The 26,183-nt window shown below is 44.9% G+C and overlaps 1 protein-coding gene across 1 annotated transcript in view; it reads right to left on the reverse strand.

Moving 5' to 3' along the window:
- Positions 1 to 938: 938 nt before the first annotated feature.
- The window catches only part of FHL5 (four and a half LIM domains 5), a 48,400-nt gene continuing 23,155 nt past the window's right edge, over positions 939 to 26,183 (reverse strand). The window contains exons 3-5 of the mRNA XM_073589535.1: positions 17,903 to 18,072; positions 7,010 to 7,196; positions 939 to 3,467 (exon numbers count right to left, since the gene is read on the reverse strand). Of these exons, the coding sequence (XP_073445636.1) occupies positions 3,316 to 3,467; positions 7,010 to 7,196; positions 17,903 to 18,072 (509 nt within the window). The 3' untranslated portion in view covers positions 939 to 3,315. The remainder of the gene's footprint in view (positions 3,468 to 7,009; positions 7,197 to 17,902; positions 18,073 to 26,183) is intronic.

Here is a 26,183-nt window from a genome sequence, read left to right on the forward strand (position 1 = left end):
GCGGGAGCCCACGCCAATTTTTTTCCCCAAAAAAAACATTTATTGACTACATACATGTCCCATAATTTGCACACACACTATACTAATTGGATTGGTCACTGACATATACATATCTAGCTATTTTGCATGTGTTTACTGTATATAAACCATGTCTTCTATCCTGTCGGCTCCTGCATTGACTTTACAGAAGTTGACAAATCAATTACGGGCTAATCTTCTATGTATATCTGTATGAAATATAAAGACATATATCTATATATATAATTGCCCTAAGCAGCTTCCGGTTGTAACAACTTCCGTCCAGTTGTAACCGGTGACGTCACCGCGCACCTCTTTCCATGTTAACCCTCAACACACACTCTCCTCTCACCTTTCACCATCTCCACTCACGTCCACTCACTCTTTCACTCCACATACGACCCTTTCTCTCACTCCGTCTCTCATACTCACGCCGTCATCGCCGCTGATCCACGATCCCCGACATCTTCTTCCGCCGGCGCCATCCTGGATCCAGACGTCCTCCACGCCGGCGACATGTTCTTGCGGCGACGCCATTTTGGATCGGCGAAATCCCGTGATAGTCAAGATGGCGTCGCCGCAAGAACATGTCGCCGGCGTGGAGGACGTCGGGATCCAAAATGGCGTCGGCGAAAACTCGCGAGATTTTGCCGACGCCATTTTGGATCCCGACGTCGTCCACGCCGGCGACATGTTCTTGTGGCGACGCCATCTTGACTATCGCGGGATTTCACGATACTCAAGATGGCGTGGCCGCAAGAACATGTCGCCAGCGTGGACAACGTCTGGATCCAGGATGGCGCCGGCGCAAGAAGATGTCGGGGATCGTGGAGCAGCGGCGATGACGGCGTGAGTATGAGAGACGGAGTGAGAGAAGGGGTCGTATGTGGAGTGAAGGAGTGAGTGGAGATGGTGAAAGGTGAAAGGAGTGTGTGTGTTGAGGGTTAACCTGGCAAGAGGTGTGATGCTATCGCATCCTCCCGATGCGATAGCATCGGGCCATAATCTAGTATATATATATTTGTCCATTGTCTGCCTCCTTCTATTTTGTTGGATGTTATTATTTTAAGTCTATATACTCGTTCTCTATTATACCAGCTTTTATTCTCATGGGAGAAATGGTCTGTGCTTTTGTCTGTGCCCAATATGTGGACCCTTTTTAGTTTGTCACTTTATTTTGTTTCTCGTATGAAGAACATTTTAGTTTCTCCTTGTGCCACCGTTTTTTTTTCATGGGGCCATTGATCCATATCACAGATCAAAGTAGGATTTATCTCCTATTTTATTTGCAATCGTTCCACCTATTACACATACAATATTGTTCCTAACATACTTTCAAGTTGACTCCATTCCCCTGCTGGAAGGTGTAAGTGCCAACAATGGGCGTAAGAGCATCAGAACTGGAACATAATAGAAGACTGGAGTTGTAAACCACTGTTTACACAATGTGGATGCGTGGATACATGTGCATGGCTTATGTGGGGCACGTATAGCACCAACATGCACTCTAGTAAGATTGCAAGCTGGCTGAGGCAGTGTCATGTTCTGTACAATCGTCGGCGAAAAAAACCTTGGCTGTTGGCATTCATGTCGAAGTTATTTAGACACTTACTATAAACATTTTTGCTGACTAAGTATACTCCCTTATGTCAACAATAAGCTAAAAATTTCATTAGCATCTTTCAGCAAGAGACATCCTGCAATCCAACACAAAACAAAAAAAAAACAAGTTCGATTCATGGAGAATTGACCTTGCTACTTACGGGACTAAGGGCCCCGTTACACGCTTCAATGTCCCAGCGATCCCACCAACAATCTGACGTGGATGGGATCACTGGGACATAGTTAGCTGATCGCTGGTGAGCTGTCACATAGACAGACTCACCAGCCATCAGGACTAGCGAGCAAGCTGGTTTCCAATGTAAACAGCAGGTATCTAAGAGCCGCTCGGCTCTTAGTTACCCGCTGTTTACCCTGGATACCAGCTCCCAGTGTTGCTGAACAATAGAATTATGGCCCAGACCATTAGGCAACGGTTAATGATCATCAAACTGATCATTGATCGTTGCTACATGTCACATGCAACAATGTCGTTTCGACATCGCTGCAACGTCACCAAAATGGTGACGTTGCAACGATATCGTTTACAATATCGTTGTGTGTAATGCGGCCTTAAGGCTATGTTCCCATGATGAGCTTTTGGAGAGTTTTTTTATGCTGTGCATTTTCAGAAAAAAGCAAATAACAAATTTTACTTAATAGATGCGGAAAATCTACAACATCAAAAATTCACCAAAAACTCATCATGGCAACATAGCCTTAATTGATCTGCTGCTAATCTTAGGGCTAATACTCCGTTATGGGTATGTGCTCACTGCATCTTTTTGAGGTTGGTGCACCAGTCGAATTCTTTAAGGTTTAAAAGTTGCTTCAGGAAAATATTTGCTGTTTCCTAAAGTGGCGTGTTTGGCTGCTGCACAAAGCACCTTGACAGTCTCTTACACTATACGTTGAAGTGTAGAGAGAGGCAGATTTGAAGAGGAAGCTGCCTGAAGAATAAACATATTACATCTTTTAACTACTTCAGGGTAGACAGAACTTGTGCACAGCAATGTTGCTTTTTCATTGCTGTGGATTCTATTCCTTTTTTGGCACGCTTTTGCGGATTACTGTTGGAAGCTGCCTGAAAAAGATGCTGGAGAGCACTTACTCTAAGAGGTCTTGTGGAGTCCATGCCTTTATGAATCAGAGCTGATAGAGCGTCAGGGATGGGACCTACTGTATATGATTAGACAGGTGTTTTAATGTTATGGCTAATTGGTGTAGCTTTTACCAGTATGTACAAAGCAATAACGTCTAATCATGACTCTCTCTATAAGAATTTTCAGCCAAAAAGCATATACTTTACATTGACTACCAGGACAGTCAGTTAAATTGGCCATATCATCAGGCTCTAGTATAGAGGCTGGTGACTACCTACGCCTGGCACGTGTAGGGCACAAAAAGAAGTTCATCTACTCTTGACTGTTGCCAAACTAACGCCAAATGAGATCCTTTCATTCTTTACTTCAGTGATCATCATGACCTATAGGATCTGGCAGCAAAAAAAAACAAATGTTATGTAATATGTATTGATATTAAATGCATTATTTTGAGTTCTCTATGCAGTTTCCATATGTTGCCTACATATATTAGATTCACATTTCACACATTAAGCATTCAGTGCATAGGGTTAGTGTTAGCATTATCTAAAGTAAAAAAAATGCCCTATTAATTGTCGCTGTCAGATACGTCTATCTACATGTCCTGACCACACTCGGTGCAGAATACTTGGCTTTGCTGTGAGAGGAATTTTTGGCCAATAAGGGAAACTTTGCACTTTGAACAGGCGAAGCAATCACGGTGCCACTGGCAGTCCTCAAATGAGATGTACTGTCCACCTCCTTGACCTGTGCAGGAGGAAAATAGAGGAAAATGTGAGAAATAATACATTAATGCAAACAAAGTGCCATCTGACATCGGCCTAGCTCCTTATCCGCATAAAGGCAGGAGGCAGCCTCTATCTTAATTTGTGTGCAAAATAAATAGCTGTTACATAGCAACATAATATTCGGCTCCGGGCTTGTTTTAGCATCAGCAGTGAGTCACAAAGAATATGACCCCCAGCCTTCATTCAAGACTCCATGAGCCGATCATAGCGGGGAGAATACAGGTGCCAGATAAAGCAAAGATGTTACAGCAGATGGCAGATATTACACAAGGTGTGATAAAGTTGTCACATGCAATTCCCCATTTTTTTCAGGGTCAATGTAGTTGATATTATGCCAAAATGCCATTTTGCCTCGATTATGGCTCACTTTCATTAATTATGTGCTAATTTCTGCTATAGTTTTCTGGTTCTAGTACAATATCACAATACTTTTAATGTGTGTGAATATTATCACGTATTTGAATTGGCCAATAAATTGGCTAAAATGACGAATGCTTACTTTAAGAGACATCTTCTCCCACCTTGCGGCAGCAGATGCTTGTTGTTGAATGCACGCCACTCAGGATATTTCAGTCTGACAGGAGACTCTCTAGCACACACGTAAAGGTCCCGTTACACATAACGACGCTCCAGCGATCCCGACAACGATAGGACCTGGTAAGGATCGCTGGTACGTCGCTACATGGTCGCTAGTAAGCTGTCAAACAGGCAGATCTATTCAACGACGCAGCAACGATATGGAGATCCGTATAACGACCTCGGCGGTTGTTGGGACCTTGTCACACAGTAGCTATTCTGATGACTCCAGCCTGCGTCCCCGAGTTCTGCGTCGCCGAGGTCACTCGTCGGCGTCAAACACAGTGATGCATGCTGGCCAGCGGGGCGCCAACAATCAAAAAAGGGCCTAGGACATTCAAGCACAATCAGCAATATCCAGTGGGGGGGGGGGGCGGTCGCCGCTATGTGTCACACGTAGCGAGATCGCTGGCGAGGTCGCTGTTGCATCACAAAACCTGTGACATTTCAGCGATCTTGCTAACAATCTCGTTATTTGAGATGGGGCCTTTACTCTTGGATGTCCAGGACACAATAACAACTTTCCCAATATTCCCTGGGGCTGAGATAACTGCTGCCTGTCTGCTATAATCATTTTAACCCCTGTAGTTACTGGATGATTCTAAATATTATTATACACAGTGACATGTCTCACCATAAATTATACTTTTTGAGCTTTCTTAAAATTATCAAATCTATGGACAACAGGGATCTAAATTAGTTTTTTTTCTATATCAAAGAAAATTGTGTCATCGTGACACAGGGTTTGGCCAACACGTTCAAGATCAAGTGCACCTAATCATAAGGTTGGGGTCGCATGAGTCTCACGTCTCAATACCCGGCACTGCCGCCGGCACTCTGGACCGGAGTGTGCGGCTGCATGTATTTCTATGCAGCTGAGCGCTCCGGTCCAAGTGCCGGCGGCAGTGCCGGGTATTGAGACGTGAGACTCGTGTGAGTTTCTCGCAAGTCTGACCCCTGCCAAAGAAGGATGGCAGCCACAGACTAATGAGTTGTCCATTATTGCATTAAGCATGTGATTCCTCTCGTTAGAAAATAGGCCCCATTTTTGTGTAGGATTAACAGTGCCATATCTTTTCATAACCTTTCCCTCTATTTTTTTATGGAACTTGACTTCCTCAAATCTACCATGTGTGAATGCAGCATGACAGCTCTTTATAACCATTTTTATTAGAGTTCTCACATCTCAAAAAACATGCATTTTAATAACCACTTTATCACATCTGCACATATCTGAAAACATTGTTTTATGACTCTCACATTTATGAAACTTGCCTATTTGATAGTTAACCACATGATATACATTTTTTGCTTCAAACTATATAATTTATCCATTCCCTATAAAATTGTTTCTGAACAATTAGATATGTCAGATGAAGTTAAACGTTGATAAAAGTAGTTTAACACACCTACACTGGAGCTGCCTCATATAATTAAAATGAATATATACTTTGGACTACAGAACAGAAGGACTTGTGTATTCTGGTTACAAGTAAGCTGAGCAGCAGCACTCAATGTCAAGCAGCAGCCGCAAAACCATACAATATTTTAAGGTGTAAAAAAAGTGAGAAAAAAAATCCTGTGATCCCAATGTATTACCCCCACAATAAATCACGTATAAGGCCACATGTAGAATATGGGATCCAGTTTTGGGCTCAAGATTTTTATTTTTTTTTAAAGTGTTCGAAAGTTACAGTCAGTTCAGTAGTGAGTAGCTGGATTATTACATGGGATGGAGGGTTTCTCCTAATAAATTAGAAAACTTGCAGTGGAAAAGGTTCACATGATAGCCATGAAAGACTGACATGTTTCTGGCCTAACAATAACGTGCTTACTAATCACCATGTGTAATTTTATTTTTATGGCTGCAACACGTTAATCTTTTATGGCCATCATGAGAACCTGTTCCAATGCAAAGATTTTTTTAAAATCTATTTTTGTTTTGCAATCAAGAATATTGCATTATTTTATTTCTGGACGAGTCATTCTTTATATATGGCTTAGAAAAAAATACACCTTAGAGGTGATCTCATTTATATGTGTAAATACATATCTGGACAAAGATAAGGGCTGGTACATGATTTGTTCCTTACAAAAACCTTACAAAGAACCAGGAGACATTCACTAGGTGAGGAGGAAAGGCGATTCTAGTGGCTAAATAGGAAAGGATTCTTTACAGTTAGGGTGTTCGGCAGTCTGACTGCTCTATCACAAGCGTCAGTAATGCTGTGTGCTCACGTTGCATTTTTGAAGCGTTTCCGCAGAGCTTTTAGACGCGCGTTTCTGCTGCAGAAACGCTTAAGAAAAGCATCCCATGTAATCATAATTGAATCCGCACATGTTGTGCTAATGGTGTGTTTTTTTTCCGCTGCAGAAACGCTTAGCAGAAAAAAACGCACCATGTTCATTAATTTTGCAGAAACGCGTGCGTTTCCACATACATACAATTGTATTGCAAAAACACTTAGAAAAACTCATGCTAAAACGCTTAAAAAAAGCGTCAAAAACACTTACAAAAGCGCTTCATAAAATGCATGCTTTTTCCCGGGAAGAGGGTGGGCGTTTCCGCTCAGGAATATTCTGCTTCAAAAAAGCAACGTGGGTACATAGCCTAATGGTAGATATTATAACAGCATTTTAATAAGGGCTGGATGATTTCCTCACGCCAAATGGCATTGTGGGCAATAAATAATCTAGTGATAGAGAATGTATAACTGGTGGAGAAAGGCTGAACTTGATGGACCCATGATTTTATTCAACCTATATAACTATATACTATAACTATAAAGTTACATAGTTTTCATAGGTTAAAAAAACACAGGTTCCTTATTTTCTGATCACTAGTCAGTAGTTAATATCCGTTTGCTGCACACTGAGTTAACCATCACATAATTCTGTGCCTAAAGAGCGCAGTATAACACGTACCGGTGATGGGTTGTTCACAGGCGCTGCATTTTTGTGCAAAAAGATTACCAAAGCAATCCATGCAGTATGGCATATCATCCTGCGAAGTAAACTTTTCTCCAGCCAGTTTCTTCTTACATCCGGTACATAAAAAGCATTCACGGTGAAAAGGCTGTTCTTCGAACGAGATTCCGTCCTTGGTGATCGCCTGTTCAAGGAAGACATTATGAATGTGAAGTTTAACAAAGTACGGTATATAAATCATTTAAATAAAAAAAGATCAAAATTATTAACTCAATACCAAACAGCATAAAAGGAAACAAATGTAATTAGAAATGTGCCCCAGTCACATCAACCCACATTGGGAATAATGACACTGGAATATTTTTGTTTCTTATGGACACTTCGAGGCAGATTTACTATTTTCAGTACACCCTGACTGTCACAAAAAATGCCCCCAAGCTGCACACTGTAGGTATATTTCTAAATCTACTGTATTTATGATATCCACACCTATCTTTTAAGCTATAGGGATAAGTGATGAATTGTGTGGCTTACTTGAAAATGGGCATTGAGCAATATGCACCAAAATGTTTGCACAAAAAAAGAAGTCAAACAATAGGTGGTGTAAAAGTTAGTTAAAGGCCCTTTTACATTTAGCGATGCACCAGCGATCCCGACCACGATACGACCCGGTCGCTAGTGAGCTGCCACACAGGCAGATCTCACAGCGATGCAGCAGCGATACAGCGGACGATACTTACCTTTTAGACGCGGCGATGAAGACGTCCTCCCGCCCGCCTCCACACGTCGCTCGTCGGCGCCAAAGGAAGCGCTTGACGAGAAATGGAGCCGGCCGATCTCACGCGATCAGCGACAGACAGCGGGGGAGCCGGTCGGAGGTAAGTATCACACATAGCGATATCGCTAGCAATATCGCTATAACGTCACAAAATCGGTGATGCTATAGCGATATTGCTAGCGATATTGCTATGTGAAAAAGCCCCTTAAAGGCCCTTTTACATTTAGCGATGCACCCGACCACGATACGACCCAGTCAGGATCGCTGGTGCATCGCTAAATGATCGCTAGTGAGCTGCCACACAGGCAGATCTCACAGCGATGCAGCAGCAATACAGCGGACGATACTTACCTTTCAGACGCGGCGATGAAGACGTCCTCCCGCCCGCCTCCACACGTCGCTTGTCGGTGCCACAGGAAGCCCAGCAGGAAGTGCCTGATGAGAAATGGAGCCGGCCGATCTCGCGCGATCAGCGACAGACAGCGGGGGAGCCGGTCGGAGGTAAGTATCATACATAGCGATATCGCTAGCAATATCGCTGCTACGTCACAAAATCGGTGATGCTATAGCGATATTGCTAGCGATATCGCTATGTGTAAAACCCCCTTAAGAGTGTTCATAGATCCAACAAATTTATTATGCAGCATGAGTCAATGTAAAAAATCTAGCACATGTTAAAACTGTAAAGTCTAACTTTTGCATTTCCATTTAGCAAATCACGCGTTCATCAAGTTCTGGTTTTGACTTTGTCATTGGATTGTATGTAAAAGCCGAAACCAAGAACTTCAACATTTCTTCCTTCTGCTACAATTGATTTTATGTAATCTTTCTGAAATAAGTAGTGTCGTGACTACCCACACTTTGATGTGTGTGTGTGACCTCAGGTGACCACTATAAGACAACCTAATCTGTCTAAAATCATTATAAGCCCCCAATATCTAACACACACTCACAAATGTTCATATAGAACTGCCTCCATTCAGGTTTGGTTCAAGAGCTTGCACTTTTTCAGGAAGCCTGCAGTTATTCCCTCACTTCTCTCCACATAATTGAGCTCAAGACATGGATTTGTTTAAAAACACAAGCTAGAACTTATTAAATGTAGTTTAAAATGACAAAACCTATGAAAATGCTTAATTGATAACACTTGCGTCTTATGTATTGTTAGGTGTCAGGTTCCTGCAACTGCACAGCAGGAATCCAGAGCCTTGTATCCAGCAGTCTCCCATTCTTCACCGACCTCTCAGGAGTTTGCACAGCAATCTTGGCGTTCCAGACACTCTGCTCAGACCAGCTCTGTAGAACTGGTTGCTGCTGCTGCCTCTGGGCCAGCAACAGCAGCGCAGGCTGTCCTGCAGCAAGCCACTCCAGAGGCTAAGTCCTCTCGTCGCATGCTCACGAGATGATCTCCCATTGGAGATCGGGAGTCACGTGCTCAGGTCCTCTCCTGATCTGATTGGTCCTTCCCAGAGATCTGGAAGGTCCCGGAAGCGCACGGCTATAAAACATCCGCATGGCCGCTCGGCCATGCGCTAGTATAGACTCTAATTGCTACTGTGTGAATGGTGATGGATGTATGGACTGCAAATGACTCATTAAGATTCCCCTCCTTCTGACATTACGAGTGTGTATAGGGATCTAGTACGGCACATCCTCCACAGTGCTAACGTCCAACAGTGTGCCCCCTCTTGGGCATTGTCGCATTGCAGCTGGGTCAGTCACCACGCTGCAGTCAGCAGCACTAGTTGGCGTCTGCGGTAGCGACGCCTCACGCACGGTAGGTCTAGACGGACATCTACCCTGAGTCTTGTGCCTAGTCCTGTGACCATATACCGTGCGTGCACACCGCTGAGACCTGTGAGGTCAACAGGCTCGGTATTTATGTTTATGCCTTAGGCGCCTCTGTGATATTAACAGAGCTCGCCAGCGCACACCGGGTGACGTTCAACCTGCGTGTGCCATACCGCCATATTGTGCGTCTGCCATTATATAGCAGCAGTTTAACACCTCTGCACGGTAAACCCCGGGCGGCGAACGCACTTTCTGTTATTTAATATTTAGTGCGTTCCGCCATACCTAACATTATACTTGCGCCATGGTCTGGCTAGTAATGGCAGATCAGCAGCAACTACTGCAGTACATTCGGCAGCTGGAGGGCAGGTTGGTGGCTCTCGAGAGTCCCACCTCAGCTGTGAAGGTTACTGCGGCCGCTGCACAGGCAGTCGCAGAGGCTGTCTCTCATATGCCCATGCCCACGCCTGCACCGACATTTTCCCGTCTCCCGTTGCCAGACAAGTTTTCGGGCGACAGCGCCACCTGTAGGGGTTTTGTGAGCCAGTGCTCTATTCAGCTTGAGCTACTGGCCACACGGTTCCCTACAGAGCGGGCTAAGGTGAGGTTTATTGTCTCCCTCCTGTCGGGCATGGCGTTAGAGTGGGCTACGCCATTGTGGGAGCGTGATGACCCCATGGTTCTGAGCGCTGCTCAGTTTCTCACGTCCTTAAAGCAGGTCTTTTTGGGACCCCGGGTCACTCACGACACCTCTCTCCAGCTATTAGCCCTAACACAGGGGTCCCTCTCAGTCAGTCATTATGCCGTCCGATTCTGGACACTGGCTTCCGAGCTGTAGTGGCCTGATAAGACACTCGTCCCTGTGTTTTGGAGAGGGTTAGCAGAGCATGTTAAGGATGCTCTAGCAACCAGAGATGTCCCCACAAGTCTGGAGGAGTTGATTGCCATTTCCACCCGCATTGATCTCCGGTTTACAGAGCGCGGGTTGGAGCATGCACAATCCAGACAAAGGGTTAAGTTGGCTCCCACCTTCTCTAAGCCGCTAGAGTTTCCCGCTTAGGAGCTTATACCTTCTGAACCCCTGGAAGTGTCTCGCGCCGGTCCCAAGCCGCGTGTAGTGCGAAGCTCTGCACTCTGCTACCAGTGCTGGCAGTTTGGTCACTCTGCTAACACGTGTCCACTGCGGTTAAAAAAACGATCACATCCAGTGGTCATAGGTGGGGGGTCTATCTGATATGAAACCATTCTCCCCCAAACTGGTATTCCGAGGGACCTTAGATAGCGGGGCTTCCACCTGGGAGATAGAGGTCACGGTGGATTCTGGGGCAGAAGGGAACTTTATGTCCTCGGCCTTCGCCCAAAAGCACGCTATTCCACTGGTGTTACTGTCCCAACCCTTGACCATCAGGGTGGTTAATGGTGCACCTTTACCATCTCAGGTTACCCACCAGACAGCACCCCTAGGGCTCTCAATCTCACCATCCCACCGTGAAATTTTTCCCTGTTCATTTTGCCAGATGGCATCGACCAGGTGCTTCTCGGAGTTCCCTGGCTCCGTTGCCATTCCCCTCATATAGATTGGTCTTCGGGGAGTATACTTGGTTTTTGAGCAAGGACTGTGAGGGAAGGTGCCTGAGGGGCAGTGTTCAAGTAGCCTCCACGGAAGTGCCCGCGGATCTCTCCGCGCTTCCCAGACAATACCACCAGTAAGCGGAAGTCTTTTCCAAAAAATCTGCGGAGACGCTTCCGCTGCACCGTCCTTACGATTGCCCGATAGACCTATTGCCAGGCACGGAATCTCCTAGAGGCTGCGTGTATCCTCTATCACTCCCCGAGACGAAGGCTATGTCTCAATATATTCGGGAGAACCCAAGATCAACATGGGTTTACAAGGGACCGTTCCTGTCAGACTAATCTGATAAGCTTTTATGAAGAGGTATGTTCCGGACTGGACCAAGGGAATGCAGTGGACATGGTGTACATGGACTTTTCAAAAGCTTTTGATACGGTGCCACACAAAAGGTTGATACATAAAATGAGAACAATGGGGATAGGGGAAAATATGTGTAGGTGGGTTAAGAGCTGGCTCAGGGATAGGAAACAAAGGGTGGTTATTAATGGAGCACACTCGGACTGGGTCACGGTTAGCAGTGGGGTACCACAGGAGTCAGTTTTGGGCCCGCTTCTTTTTAACATATTTATTAATGACCTTGTAGGGGGCATAGAGAGTAGAATTTCAATATTTGCAGATGACACTAAACTCTGCAGGGTAATCAATACAGAGGAGGACAATTTTATATTACAGGAGGATTTATGTAAACTAGAAGCTTGGGCTGATAAATGGCAAATGAGCTTTAATGGGGATAAATGTAAGGTCATGCACTTGGGTAGAACGAACAAGATGTATAATTATGTGCTTAATTGTAAAACACTGGGCAAAACAGTCACTGAAAAAGACCTGGGTGTATGGGTGGACGACAAGCTCACATTTAGTGGCCAGTGTCAGGCAGCTGCTCCAAAGGCAAATAAAATAATGGGATGCATTAAAATAGGCATAGATGCTCATGAGGAGAACATAATTTTACCTCTATATAAGTCACTAGTGCGACCACACTTAGAATACTGTGTACAGTTCTGGTCTCCGGTGTATAAGAAAGACATAGCTGAACTGGAGCGGGTGCAGAGAAGAGCGACCAAGGTTATGAGGGAACTAGGGGGTCTGCAATACCAAGACAGGTTATTACACTTGGGGTTATTTAGTTTGGAGAATCGAAGGCTTAGGGGTGATCTTATTACAATGTATAAATATATGCGGGGACAATACTAAGACCTTTCTAATGATCTTTTTACTCTTAGACCTGTGACGGGGACAAGGGGGCATCCTCTACGTCTGGAGGAAAGAAGGTTTAAGCATACTCACAGACGCGGATTCTTTACTGCAAGAGCAGTGAGACTATGGAACTCTCTGCCATATGATGTTGTAATGAGTGATTCCCTACTAAAAGTAAGAAGGGACTGGATGCCTTTCTTGAAAAGTATAATATTACAGAGTATATACACTAGTTTCCTTAATATTGCGTTGATCCAGGGAGCTAGTCTGATTGCCGTATGTGGAGTCGGGAAGGAATTTTCTTCCCCAATGTGAAGCTTACTGTTTGCCACATGGGTTTTTTTTGCCTTCCTCTGTATCAACATGTTAGGGCAAGTTAGGATAGGATATGGGTTGAACTAGATGGACTTAAAGTCTCCCTTCAACCTTAATAACTATGTTACTATGTTACTATGTAAGAGGGTTTATCAGAAAGTTGGTGTCGCCGGCTGGTGCAGGGTTCTTCTTTGTGCAGAAGAAGAGTGGAGAGTTACGTCCCTGCATTGACTACAGAGGTCTCAACGCCATTACAGTAAAAAACAAATACCCTCTTCTGTTGATCTCTGAGTTGTTTGACAGGTTGCGAGGGGCCCGGATCTTTACGAAATTGGATCTACGGGGGGCGTACAACCTGATCCGCATTCGCGAAGGAGACGAGTGGAAGAGAGCCTTTAATACCAGGGATGGCCACTATGAATATCTGGTCATGCCCTTCGACCTCTGCAAGGTCTTTGACCGTTTGTGGGCGAATTCTCTCTTCGCCAAGTTGGAGAAGTGTCAGTTTGAGCAGGAGTCCTTGCCGTTTCTGGGCTATATCATCTCGGTCCAGGGGTTGGCTATGGATCCTGCCAAACTGCAGGCGGTAATGGACTGGCAGGAGCCCCATTCTCTCAAAGTGGTGCAGCACTTTTTGGGGTTCGTTAATTATTACCGTCAGTTCATCCCCCACTTCTGCACACTGGTAGCTCCTCTGGTTGCCCTCACTAAAAAGGAGGTAATCCCATGGTTTGGTCTGAACAGATCTCCAAGGCCTTCTCGTCTTTGAAAACCCATTTTGCCAACGCTCCCATCCTACATCGTCCCGATGTGGATAAACTTTTTATCCTCGAGTTGGATGCCTCATCCGTCGGTGCAGGAGCAGTCCTTTTCCAGAAGGTCGGAAGCATCCCTGCTTCTTCTTCTCTAAGTCCTTCTCACCGGCGGAGAAAAACTACTCCATCGGGGACAGAGAGTTGCTGGCAATGCACTACCTGTCTGGAGAGAAGAATGTCCGTGCGGATGCTCTCTCGTGCTCGGTGGTTTCAGCAGAGGAAGAGGAGGCTGAGCCTTGGCTAATTCTCCCCACTGAGAGTCTCAGGACCGTGGCCCCAGTTGCTTTCGAGTCAGTGCCACCGGGCAAGACCTTTGTCCCTCCTCGCCTGCGGCCGGAGGTCCTTGCGTGTGCACACGCGTCCAGGGTGGGTGGTCACTTTGGCATTAAGCGGACCACAGAACTCCTGGCAAGGTCTTATTGGTGGCCGCACATGGCCCGGGACCCGAAAGAATACATTCAAGCATGCGTGTCGCATGCTCGGAACAGGTCCTCTAGACAGAGGCCGGCTGGGTTACTGTGTCCTCTGCCGATGGCAGACAGACCTTGGGAGATAGTTGGCATCGATTTTGTGGTCGGCCTGCCCCAGTCTGGTGGCAGTATGGTCATCTGGGTGGTCACCGATTATTTTTCTAAAATGGTGCATCTGGTGCCACTCGCGCATCTGCCTTCCGCTCGTGGTCTCGCCACACTGTTCATAAAACATGTATTTCATTTGCATGGCATGCCGGACAAAATTCTTAGTGACCGAGGTCCCCAATTCGCATCCTGGTTTTGGAGGGAGCTCTGCAGTCTACTCAGTATCGAGCTAAATCTATCCTCCGCCTATCATCCCGAGACGAAAGGGTTGGTTGAGAGAGCCAACCAAACTCTGGTCACCTACTTGCGACATTTTGTTTCGGCCAGGCAGGATGACTGGGCATCCTTACTGCCGTGGGCCGAATTTGCCCTGAATAATGCGGTGGCTGATTCCACTGGTCAGACGCCGTTTCTGCTTAATTACCGTCAGCACCCACATGTCCCCGTCCTGATGCCAGTGTCTTCCACTGACTCCAGGGTGGCAGACTGGGCAGTGGAGGCTCGCGACATTTGGGATCACACCCAGGATGCCATTCAAGCTTCTAAGGAAAGAATGAGGGCGTCCGCCGACACACATCGGCACCCCGCTCTAACCTATTCCCCTGGCGACTTGGTGTGGCTTTCTGCCCGAAATATTAAGCTGCAGGCCGAGTCAACCAAGTTCACACCGTGATACATTGGTCCCTTCAAAGACCTCAAGCGGATCAGCTCGGTGGTCTACCGCAAGGCTCTTCCACCACACCACACTTGGCCATCTCTGATGTCTTCCACGTGTCCCTTCTCAAGCCTGTTCACATGGCACGGTTCTCCGAGTCATCTGACGGGACATCAGACTTGTCTTCGGATGAGTTTGAGGTCAATGCCATTGTGGGATGCAGGATTGTGCGTGGCAAAGAATTTTATTTGGTGGACTGGAAGGGTCATGGTCCAGAGGCCCAGACCTGGGAGCCAGTGGAGAACATCCATGCCCGGCTCCTGATCGCTGCTTTTGAGTGTAGCAAGGCTCAGGGGGTAGGGGGCCCTAGGAGGGGGGTAATGTTAGGTATCAGGTTCCTGCAACTGCACAGCAGGAATCCAGAGCCTTGCATCCAGCGGTCTCCCATTCTCCACCGACCGCTCCAGAGCCTGCACAGCAAGCTCGGCGTTCCAGACACTCTGCTCAGACCAGCTCTGTAGGACTGGTTGCTGCTGCCACCTCTGGGCCAGTAATAGCAGCACAAGCTGTCCTGCAAGCAAGCCACTCCAGAGGCTAAGTCCTCTCGGCGAGCTACTGGGCATGCTCACGAGACGATCTCCCATTGGAGATCGGGAGTCACGTGCTCAGGTCCTCTCCTGATCTGATTGGTCCTTCCCAGAGATCTGGAAGGTCCAGGAAGCGCACGGCTATAAAAGGTCCGCATGGCCGCTCGGCCATGCGTTGTATAGACTCTAATTGCTACTGTGTGAATGGTGATGGATATATGGACTGCAAATGACTCATTAAGATTCCCCTCCTTCTGACATTACAAGTGTGTATAGGGATCTAGTAATAGAGTCAGCGCCAGTCAGTGGCAAGCTACAGGCCACACAGCACATCCTCCACAGTGCTAGCGTCCGACAGTGCGCCCACTCTTGGGCATTGTTGCATTGCGGCTGGGTCAGTCGCCATGCTGCAGTCTGCAGCACTAGTTGGCGTCCGCGGTAGGGATGCCGCACGCACGGTAGGTCTAGACGGACATCTACCCTGAGTCTTGGGCCTAGTCCTGTGACCATATACCATGCGTGCACACCGCTGAGACCTGTGAGGTCAACTGGCTCGGCATTTATGTTTATACCTTAAGCGCCTCTGTGATATTAACAGAGCTCGCCAGCGCACGCCGGGTGACGTTCAACCCGCATATGCCATACCGCCATATTGTGCGTCTGCCATTATATAGCAGCAGTTTAACACCTCTGCACGGTGGACCCCGGGCGGCGAACGCACTTTCTGTTATTTAATATTTAGTGCGTTCCGCCGTCCCTAACATGTATAGGGTCAAAGTACTCAGAAACCATGACAAACCTTCAATTCGATTCACCCACAAGAAATTGCCAACATCCAAAGTCTAAGGCCATGTGCACACGGTCAGTATTTGGTCATTTTTTTACCTCAGTATCTGTAAGCGTAAAGCAGGAGTGGAACAATCAGAGGAAAAGTAAAATAGAAACACGTCACCACTTCTGGATTTTTCCTCACTTCTGGTTTTGGCTTACAAATACTGATATAAAATACTGAACATGTGAACGTGGCCTAACACACATTTTAGTATCTGTTTCTTTGGTGCTCATCTCCTTATCCTGTTTTGTCACTGACATGGTCGTGGTTAGGATAATTGCATTCTATGGCTATTTTTGAAGCTGTCCTCATCGTCTCTAGGTGATAGATTCAATGAAATGTAAATTATAGGCCCAATGTGAAAAACAAACCTAATCCACGTAGGACTCTTTCCCAATAAAACCTATAACTGACAATTATTTTATATTTTCCATGACAAGCAGCATTTTCATTGGCATCAGAAAACCCCTGCTTTCATGGCTTAGTGTTGTGCACTTCTATTGCTTTATAGGCTGCTAGCGTACTTTGCAAAAATATTTTAAAGGGAAAGACAGAAATGTAGTGCTCTCTGTGCATAAACCATTTACAGGGAGAGACAGGAAGGTAGATCTTTCTGTGCATACATACATTTCAGAAAGAGACAGGAAGGCAGTACTATCTGTGCATGCATCATTTCCAGTAAGAGACAAGAAAACAGTACTATCTGTACGACAGTACTATCTACATCATTTAGGCTAGTTTCACACTAGCGCTTTTGAGCGCAGTGACGGCCTGCGCACGGCCGCCGCTAAGCCCCGCCCCCTGCCGCGCCTCCGCCGGTAGCTCCGCCTTCCGGCGCATGACGCTGCATGCGTCCTGCGTCCCCTATCTTTATCACTGGGGGCGCAGGCCGTGCGCAAAATGCGTTTGGCGGCGCATGCGCCTTTTTGACGGTGCGCCGAGCGCAACCAAACTGCAGCAGGTTGCGTTTGGCGCAGGTCGGCGCACCGTCAAAAGGACGCATGCGCCGCCAAACGCATACTGCGCACGGCCTGCACCCCAGTGATAAAGATAGGGGACGCAGGACGCATGCAGCGTCATGCGCCGGTAGGCGGAGCTACCGGCGGAGGCGCGGCAGGGGGCGGGGCTTAGCGGCGGCCGTGCGCAGGCCGTCGCTGCTCTCAAAAGCGCTAGTGTGAAACTAGCCTTACAGGAAAAGAAAGGAAGCGATGTGGAGGTATTGGATGATAATAAGACAAGAACTGTAGAAACATGATGCGGTATTTTAAATTATGCTACCTTTTATTGAGCCCTCTACATTCTAAAATATGCCCATAGTTTTATGAATAATTTACTCTTCCATTTGTTGTAAACAGCTAGATCTGTCTCATAAACAGTCTCTCGCATGAAAAGCTGGCACTGTCGCCGGCACTTCACTTGGACCGAAGCGTGCGGCTGCATAGAAACACATGTAGCCGCATGCTCCAGTCCTAGTGCCGGCGGCAGTGCCAGGTTTTCATGCGAGAGACATAGTAACATACTGAATATAGTAACAAAGCAGGATTTAAAATAGACAGAAGATCCTATTATGCTTCACTATTAATCCTGAAGAAGGCTATGAACCTCCTATCTCATGGAATATTGATACTTTAGTACTAATATATTTTTTGTGTATGTAAGCATAACATGTTATTGGATAATTAGTTAAAGTTAAAATGGATCTAAAGTACCTTTTGGCAGGCGGCACAGTGCTGTGCAAAGTCTTTCTCATAGCAATCGACACAATATAGGCTAGAGTGCTTGGGCACAAATGATTTAGATCCTATAGGCTGCTGACAGCCTTGGCATACAAAGCATGTCTCATGCCAGTTACAGCCCTTATACTCCATTTTACGAGAACCTGTAATATAAAGGAACATGTTAAAGAGGATTTGTAATTAGGGATGAGCGAGTATACTCGTTAGGATTCGGTACTCGGCGAGTAATGCGGTACTCGAATCCTGGCGAGTATTTCACTTCTCGCCTCGCAATATTCAGCACAGCCCAGCACAGTCCCCACACAGCCCGGCACAGTCCCAAAACAGTACCTGCACAGCCCGGCACAGTCCCCGCACAATACCTGCAGAGCCTAGCAGAGTCCTGCACAGCCTGGTACAGTCTTTGCACAGTCTCCGCCCAGCCCAGCACACACACACAGCCCATTACTCGCATTTCCCATAGACTTACATTGGACTCACTAGTCGTTACAAGTACCCGAGTATTTATTAGGAGCTACTCGTAACGAGTACAGCAAGTCTGAGTATTTCACTACTCACTCATCCCTAGTTGTAATCTTCAGCAAAAAAAAAATTAAAAAAATTAAAAGAACAACAAAGACTGTAAAGACTGTAAAACAAAGAGGTTGTATATATACATTTGAGTGAAGGCTTGTCTGCATTTTTGAAACTTGTTGGATTTGATTTTAGGATATAAATGGTATGACCGAAAACCAGAGATGAAATCAGTCTGCAACACTGAAGCTCCAATTCATGAAACAGTTTACCAGAATTCTGGCATAAAATTGTCTAAAAATGTTGCAAAATCTTTCCACCTCCTGTAGTTCTCCAAACATTTTAAACATTTTGTAACTATGGCCTTTTTACACCAGTCCTAACAGACTCTCCCAACTTTTTAAAAAGTGGGCTGAGCCTAGTTGCATAGCAAGGAAAGCACAAACATCAAATTTAATCACAAAAGTTGTATAAATTACAAAATAAATGTACTTGAATTGCTCACTGATGTGCATTTCTGGTGGTGGCACATGTCCTGCTGAAAAATGCTGCAAATTCATTAAGTGGTGTTACTTAAAGAAATTGGTGCATCTCTACCTCCATTCCATGACAGAGTTGTCGACTCACTCACCCACCACGGTCCTGCACTTCCTCCCTCCTCTCCTGCTGTTGTTGTCTGTGGTACGTACACAGCACACAGGTACCCAGGCACTGTGCTTAGGGTGAGCACATGTGGTGCCCCCAGGAGTATGGTTGCCACAGTGGCATTGCCTTCCTCCAGGGAGGGTGATGTCAGGCTTGGAGGCAATGAAGGGACTCTCTAACAGTTAATCATTTTCATGCAACACAGTTCCCACTCCAGGCCAGCAGAGGGAGCTCTGAACCAGAATTGGGGGAGGAGTGCTCTCTGAGGGCCAGGAAGGGAAATTAGTTAGTTAGTGTGAGGAGGGCAACGAGTGTAGATATGTGGAGAGAGGCTGGAGGTTGAGCTGAGGAGAGAGAGCTCCCTCCCAGTGATAGCGCATGATCTGGAGACTGGTCTCCACGGTTGTATGGATACTGAAGGTCCTGCAACAGAAACCAGAGGAATAGGAAGCTGTAAATGCTCTATTCCCAACTAAAACTCGGAGGCACAACAGCGACGGGTGAGCCAAGAGAGATAGAGGGCTAAAGCTGTCTGCCATACGAGGTAGTTCTAAGAGAAGATAAGAAGGAGGAACTTCAGTGTAACACAGTACTGGATGTACCTCAAGCCAGCGCTAGGAAGGAGACTACACAACCCATCTGATAGAGAGATTCCTCAGTTGCTTCCAGGCTAGCCCGCTCCTGTGCCATCTGTAACCAGGACCCTGGACTGTGTTTGCCAAGTAAAGGTAAAGAAACTACACCCTGTTGTGTCCTTGCCTCCTTCCTGCAACATCCTCAGCACTGCTACATCTCTGTGCCAGACACTGCACCCTCTTCCTAAACATTCCTCTACACTGCCCTGGGACCAACAGCCCTATCTGTGGAGGGCTACAACATCATTGCTGCACTACACCATCTGTCCCAGAGGATCTGCTTGCAGCGTCGGCTTAACACCTCCCTTGCCAAACACCACAAGTGGCATCACGAATCACTTATAAACTTTATTCCCAACTCAACCCCTTTTACATGGGTGCCCAGGGCCACGGACCAGGTCACCGCTGCTGTGATAATCCCCTCTGAGAGACCGGTCCGGTACCGAGTATCCCACAGCCCTGGGAGGGCAACCCACACATTCCCACATTCTTAAAGGAGCCACAAGCGCACCTTCTTAAAGTGTCCCCAGCCAATGTATACTTGCCTATCAGCCATGACTGCCTGCCTGTCTACCATTCCGGGCCATTCCTGCCTCCTGTCCCTTGGGGCTAAGCTGCCATCTACCCGAGGTCAGTCCTAGTGTAGCACCTGGTCCCACCTCCCTCGTCGGATCACTGTATTCTCTGCCGCTGTGCACCCTAGGTCAGATTTGGTGAGCCATCTAGTCACGCCTCTTCAGGCTCTTCTCAGATCATGGCACAGTGGTTCACCGCCCTGTCTGTTACAGTGCATCTTACACCAGTGCTTTCTTCATCAAGACTCATTTGCAAATGTCAGTCTAAATAACTTTTATCTCAAAATCTGGATATCTAGGCTGTCTGGTCAGAATGATTTAGAAACATATGGGCACGCATTAACAAGAACATTGAGAATAGAAAACAATACCAATTTCTAATGACCAGGTTTGGTTCTTGACACTCTTCTGTGTCCACAAAATGTGATGTACTCACGGAATATCACAAGTTCTATGAGCAGAGGAGAAGTTAAAGAAGATGCAGAGCTCGTAAGCACAGTTGGGCATCTTTCCTACATGAGAAAACACTTCCGTAGAAGATGTGGACATGCTACAAATGTTGCATTGGAATCCAAGAGCTTAAAACGAAGACATAACTTTTCAGCAACTTTTTTTTAATGAAAAAAGTTTTGGACCAAACGTTAATGACCAGGCCAATTTTTACAATTCTAACAACTGTCCCTTGATGAGGTAATAACTCTGGAATGCTTCAATGGATCCCAGTGATTCTGAGATTGTTTTTTCGTGACATATTGTACTTCATGATAGTGATAACATTTCTTTTATATAACTTGCATTCATTTGTGAAAAAAGCAAAAATTTAGCAAAAATTTTGCAATTTTCCAACTTTGAATTTTCATGCCCTTAAATCAGAGCTACAGTATGTCACGCAAAATACTTAATAAGTAACATTTCCCACATGTCTACTTTAGATTACTTTACATTAGCAGGATTTTGGAGCAAATTTTTTTTTTGTTAGGAAGTTATAAGGGCTAAAAGTTGACCAACGATTTCTCATTTTTACTTTTTTAGGGACCACATCACATTTGAAGTCACTTTGACACTTTGAGGGGTCTATATAATAGAATATACCCAAAAGAGATACCATTCTAAAAATTTCACCCCTCAAGGTGCTCAAAAGCACATTCAAGAAGTTTACTAACCATTCAGGTGCTTCATAGGAATTTTTTGAATGTGGAAAAAAAATGAACATTTAACTGTTTTTAACAAAAAAATTACTTCAGTTCCAAATTTTCTTTATTTTGACAAGGGTAACAGGAAAAAAATTTGTTGTACAATTTCTCTTGAACATGCCGATACCCCATATGAGGGAGAAAGCCACTATTTGGGTGCATGGCATAGCTTGGAATGGAAGGAGCGCCATTTGAATGCAAAATTTGCTGCAACAATTAGTGGACGCCATGTCGCTTTTGGGGAGCCTCTGATGTGCTTAAACAGTGAAAACCCCCATAAGTGACACCATTTTGGAAACTACACCCCTCAGGAAACTGATCTAGGTATGTTGTAAGCACATTGAACCCTCAGGTGCTTCATAGAAGTTTATGACGTTGAGCCGTTAAAATAAAAAAAATCTAATTTTCCCCACAAAGATGTTTTTAGCACAAAATATTGCATTCTGATAAGGATAACAGGAGAAATTGCACCATACGTTTTGTTGTGCAATTTCTCCAAAGTACGCCGATACCCCATATGTGGGAAAATACTACTTTTGAGGCACAGTGCAACGGGGGTGTGGAGACCACATATATGACCAAAGATCCATAGAATAAAGCAAAAATTCTTTATTAAATAGGGCATAAGACAGGATACATGGAGAACATGTGCAAAACACAAGCAAAAAAGTGCAACAGTGCATCATGACGAAGGAGTCTTTCTCAGAAACGTGCATCGGGTTGATGCGCTGATCTGGACTGCCATTTAGACCACCACCGCATCTGAGGTAATTGTGATCTCGGGATGTTCTCCCCTTTTAGAATAAGTGGTCAGTTGACAATTACTTTATATTGGGGTAGGGGCATACTGACATCTAGTGGAGATGTGATGTTATGCGACCTAGGAACATACATTTTTTGACCATGCTTAGAGACTGGTTTTTTGCTGCTCTAATTATAGTCAGCATTCTCATACTTGGGATGGTCACATCATACTGACTGCCCACTACCTTTTGGTTTTGTTTCCCCTCTAGGTTCTTACCTCATTTTTTCTATATGAAAGTATTATGGGGGATATTTGATTATACATTCTAGTAAAAAAAATACATACATATCTATGGTGGTTATCTGTGGGTCAGTACATCCTCTTTGCACTGTTGCACTTTTTTGCTTGCGTTTTGCACGTGTTCTCCGTGTATCCCGTCTTATGCCTTATTAATAAAGAATTTTTGCTTTATTATATGGATCTTTGGTCGTATATGTGGTCTCCACGTTGCAATGTATTTGTGAGTGACTGATCCGATTATTGCCCATGATTGATAGTAAGCAGGTTATAAATAAGACTAACTTTTCTGATTATTTAGATGTATAGGATGCTGCTGTTCACCATCTTTATTGTTCTATTTTGAGGCACAGTGCAAAGCTCAGGAGGGAAGAGGTGCTATATTAGAGTTCAGCTTTTGCTGGAATGGTTTGAGGGTTCCATGTCACATTGGCAGAGCCCCTGAGGCACCAGAACAGAAACCCTCTATATGTGAACTCATTTTACAAACGACACTCCCCAATGAATTGATCTAAAGGTGCAGTGATCATATTGACACCACATTCACTATAATGAGGTAGCATAGTTACTCTCGAGTCCATCTGGCCTCTGTTCAGCGGTGTTCTTCCTTTCAGAAGTGCACAAAACTGTTGCCTAAGGCACTTTTATGCAATCCTAAAAAGACGGACACCACCGGATCACAGGTCAGACGGCATCCACAGTGCCTCCATCTGCCTCATTATAGGAAATCTTCTGCCAGAGGTTCCGTATGAATCACGTATTTCAGAGATTTACACTGAAACCCCTTTGTAAGCGTTCAGCACAAAGCACAGGATAAATGTGCGCCGAGCCTTACCGCGATCTTTGGGAGGCAGAATGAAAAAATCAACAGCATGTGTAGAATTGGTTTTATTTATTTTTTTATGCCATTCCTCATGCGGTAGAAGTGATTAGGCGACTTTATTCTTCTAGTCGGTGCGATTACAGCCATACATGATTTATTTTGGGTTTTTATATTTGGCTGCTGTCACACACTAAAAGACGCTTTTTATTGCAAAAAATAGTTTTTGCATTACCACATTTTGAGAGCTATATTTTTTCCATATTTTGGCTGACAGTCATGTGAGGTCTTGTTTTTTGCGGGCTGAGCTGACGTTTTTATTGGTACCATTTTTGGACACATGACATTTTTTGATCGCTTTCTATTCCGATTTTTAGGAGGCAGAATGAACAAAAACCAGCAATTCAGGAATTTCTTTTGGGCGGGTTTATGCCATTCCGTGTGTTTTAAAATTGATAATGCAGTTTTATTCATCAGGTCAGTACGATTATAGCAATACCTCATTTATATAGTTTTTTTATGCTTTGGTGCTTTTATACAATAAAAACTATTTTATTGAAAAAATAATTATTTATGGTGTTCACTAAAGGGGTTAACTAGTAGGAAAGTTTTATAGGTCGGGTGTTTGCGGATGCGGAGATGCCAAATCTGTGTACTTTTTTTTTATTTTTTTCATCTAAATATTTATTTAGATACAATATCTTTTGATTTTTCTATTTTTGATTTTTTTAAATATTTTTACAATTATTTAAAACTTTGTTTTACTTTATCCCACTATTGGACAATCATTTTTTGCAAGCTGATCGCTTCCACAGCATGGTGCGGGCGATCGTGCAGATGTAGTAATCTGTCCCTGGACAAATAGGCTCAGGGCACACGGATTGATTATTACATCTAATGTCAGAAAGAGGTTAAAGATTAAATATTTAATTATTATTTTTACTTATTTACATAGCACCATTAATTCCACAGCGCTTTACTGACATCACTGTCACCATTGGGGCTCAGAATCTAAATTCCCTATCAGTGTGTCTTTGAAGTGTTGAAGAAAATTGGAGGAAACAAAGGCAAACACTATGCCAAAATATTAAAGGGGTTGTCCAGGCTTTTCACAAATGTTTGCAGTTATTCTGTGACTCCAGACTTGTGAATCCTCACATCTGGCACAGCACATGCTGTCAGGATTCTCTGATGTTGGTGGCAAGACTGTTCAGTCATATGACTGCAAGTATGCGATAAGCATACTGCAAGACAATGATATTGAGGACAGGACTAAAATGGCCACTCCGGAACCTTCACTTTGTTCTGCTGTAGCCAAAGACAGGTCGACTTGGCCTTGTTTTTTGGATCGTTGTCATGTTGGAATGTCCAAGCACGTCCCATACGCAGCTTCCAGGCAGCTTCCAGGCTGATGATTGCAAATTTGCATCCAGTATTTGCTGATAATGTGCTGCACTCATATTTCCTTTAACATTTACCAAGTTTCCTGTGCCTGGGTAGCTCATACATCCCCAAAACATCAGCGATCCACCTCTGTGCTTTACAGTAGGAATGATGTTCCTTTCATCATAGGCCTTGTTGACCTCTCTCCAAATGTAATGTTTATGGTTGTGGCCAAAAAGTCCAATTTTGGTCTCATCATTCCAAATTACCTTGTTCCAGAAGTTTTGAGGCTTATCTCTGTGCTGTTTTGCATATTGTAGGCGAGATACTTTGTGCCATTTGTGCAGTAATGGCTTTCTTCTGGCGACTTGACCATGCAGCCCATTTTTATTCAAGTGCCTCTTTATTATATATCTTGAAACAGTCACACCACTAGTTTTTAGAGAGTCCAGTATTTCAGCTGATGTTATTTGTGGGTTTTTCTTTGCAACCTGAACAATTTTCCTGGCAGTTGTGGATGAAATTTTTGTTAGTCTACCTGACCGTGGTTTTGTTTTTACAAAGCCCCTGATTTTCCATATGTTAATTACAGTTTGCACGCCGCTGACTTGCATTATCAAATCCTTGGATATCTTTTTGTATCTCTTTCCTGTTTTTATACAGTTCAACTACCTTTTCTCGTAGATCCGTTGAGTTGATAATTATTTTGCTTTTCCCATGACTCACAATCCAGAAACGTCAGTGGCTGGATGAAAGAGGCAAGAGTCTGTCTGGATACCAGAAACTCACTCAGTTTTTATGCAAACACTGATTACAACCAAATAGGTGAGGATGTTAACTTTAGTAGCCATTCAAACCCATTAGTGTCAACTTCTGTGCATGTTATCAGGCCAAAATCACCAGGGTATGTAAGCTTTTGATCAGGGTCATTTGGATGTTTTGGGTTGTCATTATGATTTAAAAAGAGTAAACTCATTAGTTTGACAATAAATGGCTTCACCCAACCACAAACCGTGAGTGGAGAAAAAGTTTTGGTGTTCTCATTCATATTCTCTGATAAAAGGTCAAGAAAGCAAAAATTCGGCTGAGGTACGCAAACTTTTGAGCATAACTGTGGTTAGAATGTGGATAAACGTATGCATATCGTATACTCTCAGTCATATTCTTGTGGGAGAGAGGGTCCCCGTCGAGTGTCCGGGTCAGAACCAAGGGGACCGTCACCTGGGTTCCAGGGGAAACTGTTTCCGGGGGACATAGTTTGGGGACGGACCATTGTGACAGACAGATGGGCTGGGGGAGGGACCAGTATAAAGGGAAGAACTACATCATCTCTACTGTATCGATAAGTCTCGCACTACACAATACCACCCGCAGGGAAACGGAGCCTGTGAACAATTCAATTGGACACTAATCCAAATGCTGCATACCCTGGAGAGCGACCGAAAGGC

This window comes from Dendrobates tinctorius, unplaced genomic scaffold (assembly GCF_039654945.1).
Source record: "Dendrobates tinctorius isolate UK_male_01 unplaced genomic scaffold, ASM3965494v1 ptg000111l, whole genome shotgun sequence".
NCBI classification, from domain to species: domain Eukaryota; kingdom Metazoa; phylum Chordata; class Amphibia; order Anura; family Dendrobatidae; genus Dendrobates; species Dendrobates tinctorius.